General features: G+C 40.9%; 1 protein-coding gene across 1 annotated transcript in view; it reads left to right on the top strand.

Annotated features, from left to right (window-relative positions):
- TNIK (TRAF2 and NCK interacting kinase) overlaps positions 1 to 15,335 on the top strand; it is a 396,524-nt gene that overhangs the window by 322,132 nt on the left and 59,057 nt on the right. Inside the window, exons 14-16 of the mRNA XM_068983499.1 lie at positions 854 to 940; positions 2,008 to 2,196; positions 11,529 to 11,693. Of these exons, the coding sequence (XP_068839600.1) occupies positions 854 to 940; positions 2,008 to 2,196; positions 11,529 to 11,693 (441 nt within the window). The remainder of the gene's footprint in view (positions 1 to 853; positions 941 to 2,007; positions 2,197 to 11,528; positions 11,694 to 15,335) is intronic.

Raw genomic sequence — 15,335 nt, forward strand, 5'->3', positions numbered from 1 at the left:
TCACCTATTCAAGAAGTCGAATGCACAACCGTGGCAAAACCTGCTCATTCAACCTGGCTTCCTCCCCAGGCCGAAGTCCCGTGACACCTTGATTTCGTGCTTCTCCCAGCCCAGGGCACCTGCTTTGAAAGTAGCACTGAGGCATGATAAATGAGCCAAGTCCTCCTCTTTCATCGCTTCAGAAGAGCTTTTCTACTCACGCTGCTCTGGTCTCCATGACTCTGAGCCATTGATGCAGGCCCTTTCTCTCTTTGTTAGAATCATGTTCTGACAGTGCAGTGAAACTGCAGGATGGTTCCTTTACAAAGACGGTTCATGACAGCATTCAGCCATTATTTTATCCCCACTGCTTACAACGGGGAGCCTCTGAACTGTATAGCCTTGTTAATTCAGGTAGCCCGTAAAGAGAGAGCCTATAATGAAAAGTTTTAAAATAAGCTGGGTTCTCAGAACTTGCCAGTGGTTAAGACTCCATGCTTCTGCTGCAGTGGGCACAGGTTCAAGCCCTGGTCTGGGAACTAAGATGCCACATGGCCAAAAAACAAAAAATATATATGGATAATACTTTAACAACAACAGAAGCTGGGTTCTCAAAACCAGATAGTCACAGCAAAGCATTGAGCTGTCTCCATCCGCTGCTGTTGTGCCTTTGACTGCACTGAAGTGCTTTTGCTGTGGTGCAGGGTATCTTTCCTGTTTAGTGAAGAGGTGTTTGGGTATTTTTTTTTCCTTCTTCCTTCCACACTTTACTTGGCAGTTTCTTCTCACCTTTGAAATTACCGGTTCTTTCTCTCTCCCTCTCCCTCTCCCTCTCGTTGTGTTCCTCTGCATTCTCTGCTGCCTGCCTCTCCAGGAGTACATCAGGCGACAGCTGGAGGAGGAGCAGAGGCAGCTAGAGATCTTACAGCAGCAGCTACTGCATGAACAAGCGCTACTTCTGGTAATGGGAATGCCAAGCCCACTGGTCTGCTCTGTGTCCATCTCGTGTGTGTGTGTGTGTGTGTGTGTGGTCTCCTCGAATGTGCCAGTCAAGAAATGGGGATCCACCCAGCCTCATAGACCTGGAAAATCTTCCAAAACTTAACGAGTTTCCTGACCCAAGGTGCCGAGTCACGACTTTGAATATACTTGTTGCACATTCTTTATGGACACCAGCCATTTGCAAAACTTCAGTGTGAATCCAGTCTTAGTACAAGTTCAGACTGTTTCTGAGACCCACTGTGTTTATTGCAGAGTAATGTTCGCAGTCATTTGCAACATGCTGGAATACAATCACAGCAGAGTATCCCTCATCCGTAGGAAACCACTCAGCTCTGGAGTCATATTTCATTTGCAGACTATTAGTTTTACCCTCACGATGGGAACATTTTGTGTTCCCTGCTCAGGCAGCTTCCACTTGAAGTGTTTTTTTTTTGTTGTTTTTTTTTTCCTTAGCTTTATTGCACTGCTCTCCAAATGGGCTGCTTTTTTAACTTAACTTTTTATTCAGTGGCACTGTGATTTTTTTTTTTTTTAAGCCGGTACATGTTTTTGCTAATGGTTTCTGTTGGTCTAAGCTTTGTCAAACGAAAGATGATTTAGGCAGTATCTTTAGGTTCTTATTTTGTTTTGTAAATTGTACATGTTTGAATAGTTTAATGACTAAACCAGGAATTGGACAGTTCCTTACAGGGGTTGCACGCTGACCGTCCAAACATCCTCATTGTTGCCATTTTCTTGGTTGCAATTCATCCAGGACGAGTCACTTTGTGAAGGGTGGAGTTCTGTAGGGGTTGCCATTAAAACAGTAGTGTTTTCATTAAATGCCACCTTCCGTGTTGATGCTAACCCGAGGCTGTACCTTATCTCTATGGCTCATCCCTGTGTCCTCTTGTGGTTTAGTTGGTATTAAGGTCCTTTGTGATTTATCATCTCTTTTGCTTCCATTGCATGCTTCCCTGGTACTGGCCAGTGGTTTCCCTATGGTAATTTAGCCTCTTCTTAATTCTCCTTTCCTGATCTGGACAGGAATATAAGCGCAAGCAGTTGGAAGAACAGAGACAAGCAGAAAGGCTACAGAGGCAACTAAAGCAAGAGAGAGACTACTTGGTTTCTCTTCAGCATCAGCGGCAGGAGCAGAGGCCTGTGGAGAAGAAGCCACTATATCATTACAAAGAAGGGATGAGTCCTAGTGAGAAACCAGCGTGGGCCAAGGAGGTAAGCAAGCGAACAAGCACAGCCTGCACCTACCCTGCCTTGAGTGTAGGGGCCGGAATGAGTTTCTCCTGTGGAAACAGAGAGTTAAACTACAAAGCTGGGAAACAACTTTTGCGAGACACACATGCTTTGTTTTGGGAAGAACTACTACCTTATTTCTATACCGCAATCCACTTGTGGTTCTTTTTTGTAAGTAACAGCAGGAAGCAGAAGATCTTTTTCTGTATTTGGAATCCAATTGAGTTTGTGGCTGGAGGATTTTCAGTGGAAGAATGTGATTTAAGACTTCAGGAATTCTAGGTAGGATAATTTCCTATCCATACCTAGACCCTGAAACTGACCGTTGGTATTGTCACTAATATCCTATATCCTTCTGTGGTACCAGTGAAGATACAGTTGGGCCCAGACTTGTGGTCGTGGTTCACTTACAGGGTCAGAGGTCATTTATATTTTTTACAAATATTTTCATGGGAATGATCCTTCATTTGCTCAACTACCAGACTAAAGAAGGGTTAGGGTTAACACCTAGTGATTTCCTTTATTTTCCTGTAAGCATAACTAGTCATTCAACAGAGTGATTTATATTACTTTACATTTTGTCCTAGTGTCTTCAGATATTTATAGCTAGAGCTTATTTCAAGTTATCTAGACTACAGTATTACTAGAACTGGATTTCTTACATAAGACCCTATTTTTATAAGTTTTTTAATTTTCTGTTCTATCTTACATATGTATAGAAAACACTTGAAATTATGTTGTCGTAATATAAAAAATGGTTGTGTATGAGGAGTAGAAACTACAGAGTCTTTTATTTAGGCTTTTTGTTTAAATCCTTTATGATTGTGCACTGTTGTTTATAAAACTGGTAACTTTTTTCTTTTAAGACTTAAAAACTTAATCTGTAGAGAAAATCATTCTGTTCGATATAAAGAACATTTTTGATCACTTTCCCTTAAAGTCTGTAAATGTGATTTATATTTACCTATGTCTGTAAAAACTGCCTCTTTCCCCCAGGTCAGTAATTCAGTTTTGTGATCCTACCCGCAGATATAGCACCAACCCTTTAGCAACTCATCTGTTCTTCCAGTTAAGCAGAGTCACTGCTGTTAAACAGCAGCTCACGTGCTTCCTGGCTAGCAGAGATGTGCCACTTTCCTCCACTGCTAAACCATGCCAAGCTGAAACCCTCAGCTAAGGCAGATTCACAGCTCCTGGTCATGGCAGATGTTCAGACGGCTGAAAAACTAGCCTCTACTAAGTTAATACCAGTAACACCTACAGAAATTAATGATTCCAGATCAGGACTCTTGTTTGAGCATCACTCACAGAAGAACGATGAAACAGCTTATCCTATTAGAGTTGGTCTTGAAGATCACCTGAAGCCTCAGGGAGCTTCAAGGACCACAGTGAGATCAAGAAAGCGATCTCATTCCCAAGGATGTAGCCCACCTTGAGAGTCAGGACCCCAAGTCATTTGTGTGTCCTCTCCAAACATCTCCAAAGTGATGAGCCCCCAGCTGTCTATTTCTGCAAGTAAGAAGGGCCTTGGAGACCCATGTGGACCTCGGGGCATGAACTCATGCGTCCATACAAGTAGTTCGTCTCCTCCAAGAAGTGCTGCATCGCTAAATGACCTCTCTGGGATGCATGACCACCTGTCCTTCAGTGCTCCCAGCCCCAAGCATAAGTTTAGGAAAGGGACACCTACAGATCCCTCCAGACACCACCTGGAGAGGACTGGGATGCCTTGTAAAGTATACCAGAATCTCCTTTCCCCTGGGCAGCTCCCTCATACACAAATGTACCAGGAAAGGGGAAGAAACATGAAGCAGTTTCCACTTCCTTCCTTTCACCGCTACTCAGCACATTCTTATTTTCACTCAAACATTTTAACTTCATTTTAACTTCTAGTTACCATCTGTCCTCATCATTAAATTGGCTGGCCTGTCCTCTCTACTCAGAACTAATTCAAGGGTGCCAAGCTTTCAGGAGCCATGGTATTCCTGGGGACGCATCTCTGCAGATATCATCAGGGAAGTTTTCTAGACCTCCTAATTCCCCTGTGCTTCTTGGCCAGGCTCCTAGGGTAAAGAAAAGTTAGATAATGGGCGTGCAAACAGCATGGCTGTGTCATCAGTTACTCTTGATGTCAGGTTCCCAGGCCATCCTAAGTCTGGCCCACCTCTGGTGGGTGACGTCTTCCAGGGTCTCTGGCTTCCTGATAGCTGGAATTCTTCTTTGGGGCTTCATGCACTTTTGGACATGTGTGTGTGTGCCTGTGTACTCACTCTTGTCCAACTCTTTGCAATCCCATGGACTGTAGCCCACCAGGCTTCTCTGTCCATGGGATTTCCCAGGCAAGAATACTGGAGTGGGTTGCCATTTTCTACTCCAGAGGATCTTCCCAACCCAGGGATTGAACCAGCATCTTTTCTGTCTCCTGCATTGACAGGTAGATCCTTTACCACTAGGGTCACTGTCTTTTTGGATTTTATATTTAATCCTATCTTCCTGGGTGTGGTTAACATAATGCAGCTTCCAACTAACCACCTATCTCTTCATGAAGCAGTTCCCGAGTCTTTGAGTGGGGGTTCCTATTTTAGAAGAAAGATGAAACATTTAAATGATAGAATGAATGACAGTGCTAAATTGGGGATTATAGCAACTGGTATACAAGTAAAAACAAATGATTGTCTGCCTGAGTTTGATTCATCATTTTTTTAACACCCACTTCCTAAAATGGGAATAAAAATGACTGTAAGGATCCTTATTGTCTTGATCTTTCAGTGCTTCTATCAGCAATGTATGAACTTTTCTTCTAGAGCTTTATTTACAGATTTCTTTTCTTAAGTAGGGAGGTAAGGGAAGTTGAAGGTAGCCAAACAGTAAAATACATTTCAAGACTTTAGATATAGACAGAACTTCTAGCTCAGCAGTGTTTTAATTATCAATCGATAAAAAGGACCCAGGTTTAACTGTCTTTTGGAGGTATAAAAAGAGGGGCCATTTTCTTTTCCAAATCCCAGGATATAAATTTGAAAATATCCTCACCAGGGATAAGGCCGCAGCAGTGGCATGGTCTCCTGTGATAGAGGCTCTGAGCCTTTTTGTACCATATGCCTTTGAAGACACCAACCAGCAATCTTCCACTTACAGCTGCCTCTTTTGTAATCTGCTTCTATATTTGTTTTTTAACTCACCTCTATACCCTCCGGGCTTCCCTGGTACCTCAGTTGGTAAAGAATCTGCCTGCAATGCAGGAGACCCAGGTTCGATCCCTGGGTCTGGAAGATCCTCTGGAGAAGAAAATGGCAACCCACTCCAGTATTCTTGCCTGGAGAATCCCATGGACAGAGGAGCCTGGCGGGCTGCAGTCAATGGAGTCGCAAAAGTCAGACAGGACTTAGCAGCTAAAACACCACCACAGCTTCTCATCATCTTGAGTTTTCCTTCTTTGATTACTTTTCCATCCACTGATTTCTCTTCCTTATAGCAAATCGGCATTTTTTCATTAGCAGTTTAACATTGTTATAATGGTTCATCCTTCCTGGTTTTGTTTCTTCATTTTGTGAAACATAAGTCATCATCATGTTTCTCATTTCCTTTCTTATTAATTTGTCGGATGTAGCGGGAACAAATGGAAACACTCCATTGTTGGCAAATCTTGTTGAACTCTTTTCTCTATCCTTTCCCGGAGTGTTCTGGTTGTCCTAAATGTCACATTAGCTTTGATTTTCAGATTTCAGCCAGAAAGAAACACTAATGTCTCCATTAAAAGGAGAAGTAGGGGACATTCTCACTCCTTTCAAATTCTCTGCCATTTTTGAATGGAATATAAGTCAGATTTGTTCTGTAAAAACATCAGCAAAATTTAAAGATTCTCCCCCCACCCCCTGCACTGGCTCTTTCTGAAAGATGGATACTTCTTTTCTTTTAAGGCCCTTTTCTTTATAATGGTACAGATTCCTGTTTCTTATAATGGCTTGTGATTACTGGGGCCTGACGATATTTTTTTTTTTTTAATTTTCACCAACACACAGCAGCAACAGAATGCTCTATCTATGAGTATTGCATGAGATGGCATTTTCAGTTTTTTTTAACACTTCATCATGTTCTTTCTCTGTGATACATGCCAGTCATCTGGTCATGGTTTTATTTAGCCAATGCTGGGCCAAGATGTCTCTTTATATCCCATCAGTTCACTGGGCTTGGAAATCCCTGTATATAAGAACTCCTTCTCCACTTGTTTTCTCTGCTCTACACTGATACTTTTTTTTCTTTTTATATGAGTTATTTTATATGAGCTCTCATATAACTAGAGAGTTTATAGCTATGTTCCCATCTTTCCTTAGTTTCTGTTTATCTCTCTTAAGATTTAGCATGAAACAGACCTGGCAGGAAATAGGAAAGAGCTCGTCTGAGTTCTCATTCTTCCACTTCCAGGCTGTGTGACCTTTGTCCATCTGAAACTGTTACTAGGATGTTTGATTTGGTATCTTTACTCCAATATTCATTCCCTGGGGTATAGCCTACCCATCTGTACTTTCTTTCTCAAAGTTGGGACGATCCTGGGCAATCATGTACGTGACTATGCCATTGAAACTGTAGGCACTCTACAACTGCAAATGAAGTAGTCAACGTATTTCTCTTTTGCTCCAAAGGCTATTGTTGGCCACAAGGAATAGGTGTTTTGCCTCTGTTGTTTCTGGTTGGGATTTCACATGAGCAGTTCACGTGCATCTCCCATCTCCTCCACTTATCTCTCTCCAGAGATGGATGCACACTTTTTAATTGCTCATCTCAGCCTGCTAAAGATTGGCCTCCTTACTTTTAAGTTGTCCATTCACCTGAGGATCTATACTTTTCTTGTGCAGTCATTGGTTAGGAGTAGATCTTGGTAAAGTACTCCAGGGCCTTATCTTTCACAAGACTACATTTTAAGCATTCCCTAGGAATGAGGGCAGGAGGAGAAGGACGTGGCAGGATGAAATAGTTGGATGGCATCACTGACTCAATGGACATGAATTTGAGCAAACTCAACAAGGAATGAGTGTTTCCTCTGTCCTCCAAGGTGCCCCCAGAGAAGGGATAGCCCCAGTCTTGCTCAGTAACCATCTGCCCATGTGGTTTTGCCAAAAGACATCATGACTCACCTCTTCATGTGCCCAGTGAGAGCAGGGTCAGAATACCTAATCAGGACTTAAAGGTCATTGAGCTTCTTTCTCTTCCTCCGGCACTACCAATAAAGACAAAAATCAAATGTTTTGTCCACTTAGAGGGGAAAATTTCCCATACAGTTGTGTTCAATTCACCACATACTAGCTCTTAAGCAGGCCTTTGAAGACCTACATAGACTCCCACAGACCCTACAGTCATATATTTAATAAAGTGTTATTAAAATACACCCATATGACAGTAAATATATTTTGTTGTCAACATTTTAAAAAACTCCTTCTATGATTTTGTTTTGAAATCTCTTAGCAGATAACATTTCTTACTGCTCTGTGAGACATTAGAAGCTATAAGTTGTTTTCAGATGTACAAAACAATTTAACAATTGATGTTGATGTAATGTTTATACTTGTATACATGTTGCAACATAGTTGCTTATTTTGAAAATTTTTTTCAATCTTGTAATCAACACATTTATTTTCAGGTCTTCTGTATTTGTGCTACTTTTATATATCTCAGAGGGCTTAGATGTCATTCCTGTGTTACCCAGTGGGTAACACAGTCCTGCCTGGAGTAGAATCTTATTTCTGAGACCACAGTTATTTTTTTTATTTTTCCCTGTAATGCTGTAATAAATAGTATAGCATTTCTGCAGAAGTGATTCAAACCTATTCAAAGTTATTTTAGTTTTGATGGTAAAACGATTCTTTATTAAGAAAAAAGCCTGATTCTATGGTAAAATTGATCTTTCTCTCCTAATATAGTTCTCTATATTTATTGATAATCCCATCAAGTATGAGCTCCTTTCTAACAGATGTCTTCTGTTGTTATGGAATGGCATCTTGACATTCTTTATACAATGCTACTAGAACACTTTTTTGGTGGTACTTAAGATATTTTACATCTTGGTAGCAGGAGGTTGAAGCGAAGACTCATATATTTTTTAAATCATGTCATAAAAGGAAGCTTGAAATATATCTCCATTGAAACCCAGTTTTTAATCACATATATTTTTAATCTGGGGAAAAACACCTCTTTTGTCTCACTCAGTGTTCAATTAGTAAACATTGGACGTGATGAATCAGGAGACAGACCTTTGTCCATCTGAAACTGTTACTAGGATGTTTGATTTGGTGTCTTTACTCCAGTATTCATGATGTTCCTTTGGTGCAAAAGCAACAGACAGCGTTATCTTCCTGAAGACTTTAGGACAAGATTTTCTTGAGACAGAGTAGCCTGATGCCTCACTGTTACACTTATTCAGATTTTCAGATTCTTGGGACAAACTCCAACCCAGGAAATCTTATCACATTGGGTTCATCCTGAAATAATCTGCAGAGTATAACAATAGATTATTCATACCATATATTTTATGATGGTAAAGACTGAAACAGACTGATGGTAGGATTTAGTATATAAACGAACTGAGAGAAGGCATAGGCAATGTTACTAGAAATACATTAGTAATATCCACACACAAATTGTGGTGCTGGAGAAGACTCTTAAGGGTCCTTTGGACAGCAAAGAGATCAAACCAGTCAATCCTAAAGGAAATCAACTCTGAATATTCATTGGTAGGTCTGTTGCTGAAGCTGAAGCTCCAATACTTTGGCCACTTGATTTCAAGAGCCAACTCACTGGAAAAGACCTTGATGCTGGGAAGGATTGAGGGCAGAAGGAGAAGGGGGTGACAGAGGATAAGATGGTTGGATGGTATCATCAACTCAATGGACATGAGTTTGAGCAAACTTAGGGAGATAGTGAAGGACAGGGAAGCCTGGTATGCTGCAGTCCATGGTGTCGCTAAGAGTCGGACATGACTTAGCAACTGAACATCAACAACGGTATCCATACATGACTAATCAAACCCATTAACTGCCTGTGAAAATCAGCATCCCTCTTTGTGCGCCACTGATTTCTAACAACAGTTTTAGGGCATATGTGGCCCATGGTCTTATTAGAGACAAAGCTGCTTCCTTTCCTGGAGGTTTGTTGCTGGCAGTTGCCAAAAGAATTCTTCATCTCGAAAATGGTTTCTTTGTTCAATGAAGATCTTTGGGGACAGACATTTTAGCTGTTGTTTTTAATGTACTGTTTCTGAATGTGGGTTTAAAAAGGTCTAAAGATATTTTACAGCTAAAAAAAAAAAAAGAATGGCAGGTATCTTAACTTCCTTACAATATTTGGTTCATAAATATCAGGTAATAAGTGGCTTCAGTTTGGATAAACAATTATTTATCTGAAGATGAATTGAACCTCTTGGATTTCTGACCTCAGACTGCAATGGTTTGAATATTGAGGGGTACCTATACATGTGATTTTTCTATTTAATGATCTTCCCGAGAAATAAGAAAATGACTGATATTTGACTAATTCCAGTGGTCTAAAAATAGTCATCTTCTTCTCAAAGAGTCTAGTATTTGGGAAAATAATACATTGCATGCCTTGGTCTCAGTTTATCTAGGGCTATCTTTGCAGGACTTTCTGTTTGTGTTCTCATCTCAGAGCTGGCTTTGTTCTTTCTTTTTGCTCAACACAATAGCTAAACAATTATTGCTGATGTAATACTTTTTACACACACATACTTCCACAAAGTATATGTGTTCGGGTTTATATCCCTGGTTTTTTGCTGAGTATCTTATTTGGTATGTGGTAAGCTTCTGAGACATGGAATTTCAAAACCAAAGTCAACTGGATGTCAATTGCACATACATGCATAGCCTTGGCCAGGGGAGAGGTGTTCAGATGGCTCTTGTGTAGAGGCAGAAGGGTGGTTTTCTCTACTGTAGCACATCATAACATGTTAACATGTTTATAGTTAATTTGAGAGTTTTAAAAATAGACTTACTTTGTGTATGAGACTGAGTCTGCCTCTAGGAATATTCAGAATAGGATGGGAAAGAAGAGCCCTTTTGACTTATTTCAAATCAGGAAGTAAAATGAATAAAGGATCTTAGCTGTTACATACGAATATGTCTTGAGGACCCACATGTGGGTTCCATAACAGGCTATTACAACACAAAGATAGTGAGTCAGCAGAAGAGAGTTAATGGGCATCAGGGTGGAATTATTGCCCCAGTGGGTTTGGAAATTACAACTGTCAAATTGACCCTGAAGAAATAAAGGACAAGACAAGGTGGATCTGGAGAAAAGTGCTAGACCTTTTAAAGCTGTCGAAGATTTTAAATGTCTTGCAGTGTACATTTTGTTTATCTACCTTTTTCTTTATAATTTGTCCTCTGCCACAGATTGTCTGCAACAAATAAGTACGAAGGGTGACTTTTGCCTATAAAGATAGCCTTTCCGGGTCCTTTGAGCCTTCCCTGTGAAGCACTTCTGTTCAGTTATCTCCTCTCGGCTGAGACAGACTCTGCAAAAAAGGGAGTGACAAAGGAATGAAGTGTCCAGAGGGCTGGAGAGGAGAGGAGGGGAAGCAAGAACAAGCGCGATGTGTGGAAATGCAGGCAGGAGATGGGGAAGAGAGAGAGAGGAGTCCACGCTGGAATGGCAAAAATGCAGTGGGGCAGTGCATTTTAGGGAACAGGAAGAGAGACACCTGAAAAGAAAAGGCCCTCAAGAGAGGAAAAAAAAAAGATACAGGAAGTCAGTTTAAGACAAGCCATGCTCATTGAGCAAGACTCCCACTTGCCCATGAGTAGTGCACAGAAAGCGATGGAGGGTGAGTGTGCTCGGCACATCCTCTTATCAGCCCTTCTGTGTTCTTCCCCGTCCTATCTCATTTGTCAGCTCAAAGCAATTTTCTATTTTCCCCAAGCAATTGTAATACTTGCCATAGTTGCCTCTCTCCCTGACTGAGCCCTGGATTTGTGACCAATTAACAGGATAGTGTTCCAGCTAATACATGAGAAACTTTTAAAAAGCAGGGTCCCAAATTCTCAGCCAATAGAATAGCATGAGATAATGGGTAATGGAAGGGTGGTGCCTCAAGTATTCTATGTGTTTTCCATGCTGTTATTTACTCTGACAGAAAAGAGCTTTCTGCAAATTTTGATGCAGAGCAGATAGAGCTTCGGCTTTCTAAAATGATTTGATTGGAGGGATGCAAAATGGCTGTGCAGGTGACTACACAAAATCCTGACTAGGAAATAAATCAGCTTCTATCCATTGAAGTACTTTTTTTTTTTTTTTTGGTTTTCTAGGTAGAAGAACGGTCAAGGCTCAACCGGCAGAGTTCACCTGCCATGCCTCACAAGGTTGCCAACAGGATATCAGACCCCAACCTGCCCCCACGGTCGGAGTCCTTTAGCATCAGTGGGGTTCAGCCTGCTCGGACACCCCCCATGCTCAGATCAGTCGATCCCCAGGTACAGTGTCCCTTCATTCCACTGGATTTTTCAACAAGGTGTACAATAAAGTCTAATAAAAGTAACAGGGAGTAGTAACATGGATTTGGGTATGAGACCAGCCAAATCATGGCTTTTCATAACAAATCTCTAGTAAGATAGGAGACCCCACTGAATGTGCAAGATAGAGGGAGAAATGAGAAGGAAAAAAGCACCATTCTTAACTTTAAGCTAACTGCAGTCACTTCTTGGTAAATTGGCCTCTCAAGAGACCCATAGAAGTTCCTGCTAGTCCAGAACAGGCATCCTGTGAGTTGAAATTACCAAAGCTAAAATTTATGTAGACCTCTTTGTGACCGCATGGACTGTAGCCCACCATGTCCCTCTGTCCATGAAATTCTCCAGTAAAAATACAGGAGTGGGTAGCCATTCCCTTCTCCAGGGATCGAACCCGGGTCTTTGACATTGCAGGCAGATTCTTTACCATCTGAGCCACCAAGGAAGCTTGATGTGTATATACACTGTTATATTATCTTTTGTTCCTTGGAATTTTGACATGAGCCTGAAACTGGAAAAGTTAAATGGACTAGGTGAAGTAAAATTGTGTTTTCTAAGCCAGTGGTTTTAAAAGTGTGGTCCCTGGGCCAGCAGCATCAACATCACCCAGAAACTTGGTAGAATTGCAGATTCTCGGGCCCAACTCAGACTACTGATCAGCAACTCTAGGGGCGGGGCTGGAAGTCTGTGATTTAACAGCCTCCAGGTGATCCTGATACACTTCAAAGTTTTAGAACCACTGTTATAAGCTATTTGGAAAAGAAAAGATTTACTCACTTTTAGGTAAGCGGGAAGTTTCTGGAAGTTTTCAAGGAATTTTTTAAATTGTGTAAACCAAAAATGAAATAGGAATTGAGATGTAGTATGAAATTTCATAAAAAAGAAGGTTATGCAGCAGTTTTCACCTAAATGTCTTAAGTTTCTTCCAGGTTTCCACCTTTGTCTACACTCCCACAGATATTCTGAGGGCACCTTTGATATATGTAATGCTATTTGAACTGGAGTTTCAGAGCAGATACAATCAAGAATTCTTGATTTTAAGTTTGCCTTTAGTATATGAGGTCCAAAATTCTTCAGTACTAGCCAAATTAGCTTATCTTGCCTTTTTTAATTTGTATATAATGAATTCAGGCCTAAGCATCCATGGGTTCAAAACGCACAAAATTCCTCTTTAAAAACCCCTAACTTTGACCTTTTAGGAAACTTTTTCCCTGTAAAAGGAGAGAGTAGAGAGAAAACTTAAAAAACTATGTGAAAGTGACTAGGAAATAAAAATGTTGATATCCTGTGACAGACAGCGAATTAAGCATTTTTCAGGAGCTTCAGTTTTTGTTTTTGTTTAAGGGACTCTTTTTCAAAGTCGGTTTGTGTTTTGTACTGCATATTTTTAAAATTTATTTTATTCAAGTATAGTTGATGTACAATGTTGTGTTAGTTTCTGCTACACAGCAATATGATTCAATTACACATATATATACACATTCTTTTCCACAATCTTTTCTATTATGGTTTATCACAGGATATTGAATATAGTTCCTGTGTTGTACTGTAGGACCTTGTTATTTTTACATTCTATATATAATAGTTTGTATCTGCTAATCCCAAACTCCCAATCCTTCCCTTCCCCACCCCCTCCTTCTTGGCAATGACAAGTCTGTTCTTTATGTCTGTGAGTCTGTTTTGTAGATAAGTTCATTTGTGGCATGTTTTAAGTTCCACATATAAGTGATACCATGTGGTATTTATCTTTCTTTTCTTGATTTACCTCACCTGGTGTGATAACCTCTGAGTCCATCCATGCTCCTGCAAATGGCAATATTTCATTCTTTTTTATAGCTGAGTTGTATTCCATTGTATATATGTGTGTTTGTGTGTGTGTGTGTTTGTGTGTATGCATGTATGCGTATACACACATACCACATTTTCTGTATCTATTCATTTATCAGCGGACATTTCGGTTCTTTCCATGTCTTGGCTATTGTAAATCATGCTTTTATGAACACTGAGGTACATACTTGTAAGACAGGCTTTGTTTTTGTGTTAATGCTTAATATATTTAATGATATTTAACCTTAATATGGACTTCCCCGGTGGCTCAGAGGTAAAGAATCCGCCTTTGATGCAGGGGATGCAGGTTCGATCCCTGGGTCAGGAAGATCCCCTGGAGAAGGAAAAGGCAACCCACTCCAGTATTCTTGCCAGGAAATTCCCATGGACAGAGGAGCCTGACAGGCTGTAGTCCTAGGGGTCGCAAAGAGTCGAACACAACTGAGCACACACCTACACAACCTTAATATAAATTTGATTGGTTACAGTTCTGTTCTCGTTGAAGCATACACTCAGCTGAAAGGGACTTTGAGAATTTCCTTGGAACTATAGTTAGCAACATTCCAGTCTCCCGAATCAAGAGGGTCTGAAGAGTCTGGGGCAAGGCTGCTCCAGAGATGAGACCTCAAGCGCAGAAGGAACAGGGCCAGGCTGGTGGAGGAGGGCTGTGGCGGTGTCCTCTAGCAGTCTGGGCACTGAGATTTCAGACCAGAGAGAGTCTGATAGGTGCCTGGTACAAAGCAAATACTAGATTAATCTTTATTGAATTAACAGTTTAATTTAGAAAATACTCTAGATGTTTTCCCAGCCAGGATTGAATGACCACTTTCAATATGCCAGGCATGGTGCTAGACTCATAGAGAGGAAGTCTGACGTGGCTCTTGTCTCCTGGGAGCTTCCCTGCACATTGGAGGAGAAGATAGGCTCACGTGAGCATGAACAAGGAAGTGTGAGCGATGAAGGGTTCTCCAAACTATAGGTGGTCATGATTTGTCTTAAAAAGCTGTATTTCTACCTAAAGTCTGCATTTCTTCCCTGCATGAATGATATCAATACCTGCCAAACTGTGAGATTTCCAGCTCTAAAAGAAACTCCTAGTGTTGTGAGATGTATAATATCCTAGGTGGTAAGAGCCAGTTCACCAGAAGCGGGATCACATAGCAGTTAGGCTGTTACAACATGGGAACTGGAATGAGGCGTATGTGTAGGTTACAATCCAGTGTCTGGCACATGTTAGCTATGAAATCTAGGTTGTCATTTACCTTCTCTATACCTTACATTCTCATGAGTAAAATGAGAAGAATAATTGTGTCCAGCTCATGGTATTTAATGAGTTCATAAGAAGAAAGATGTTGAGAGCAGCTCTTGTTTCACAGAGCACTCTCTGAAGTCCAAGTTAGGAGGTTGAAAGGAGGAAGTTTGTATGATCAGAAGTGCTTGTAAATGTATTGCTGGTCAATAAATGTTCACTGAAAATCATTATTATCATGACACTTATTTCACTGACTTCCTAACAGTCCCAAGTCCATCATTTAACTCTTTGCCAGCAAGTCTGGTCCAGCCCTCCAGCTCTAAAATAGGAAATTTGGGAGAGCTTTGAAAAGCATGCTGCAAAGAGCTGCTATGGGCTCCATGTGCTCTGGTTCTTTCTCCCTAAAATTTTATCCTCCTTTCTCATGGGATCCTAGTTGATCTGCATTTCCCTGGTGACTCAGACAGTAAAGAATCTGCCTGCAATGCAGGAAACCCAGGTTTGATCCCTGGGTCAGGAAGATCCCC

This window comes from Capricornis sumatraensis, chromosome 1 (assembly GCF_032405125.1).
Source record: "Capricornis sumatraensis isolate serow.1 chromosome 1, serow.2, whole genome shotgun sequence".
In the NCBI taxonomy this organism is placed as follows: domain Eukaryota; kingdom Metazoa; phylum Chordata; class Mammalia; order Artiodactyla; family Bovidae; genus Capricornis; species Capricornis sumatraensis.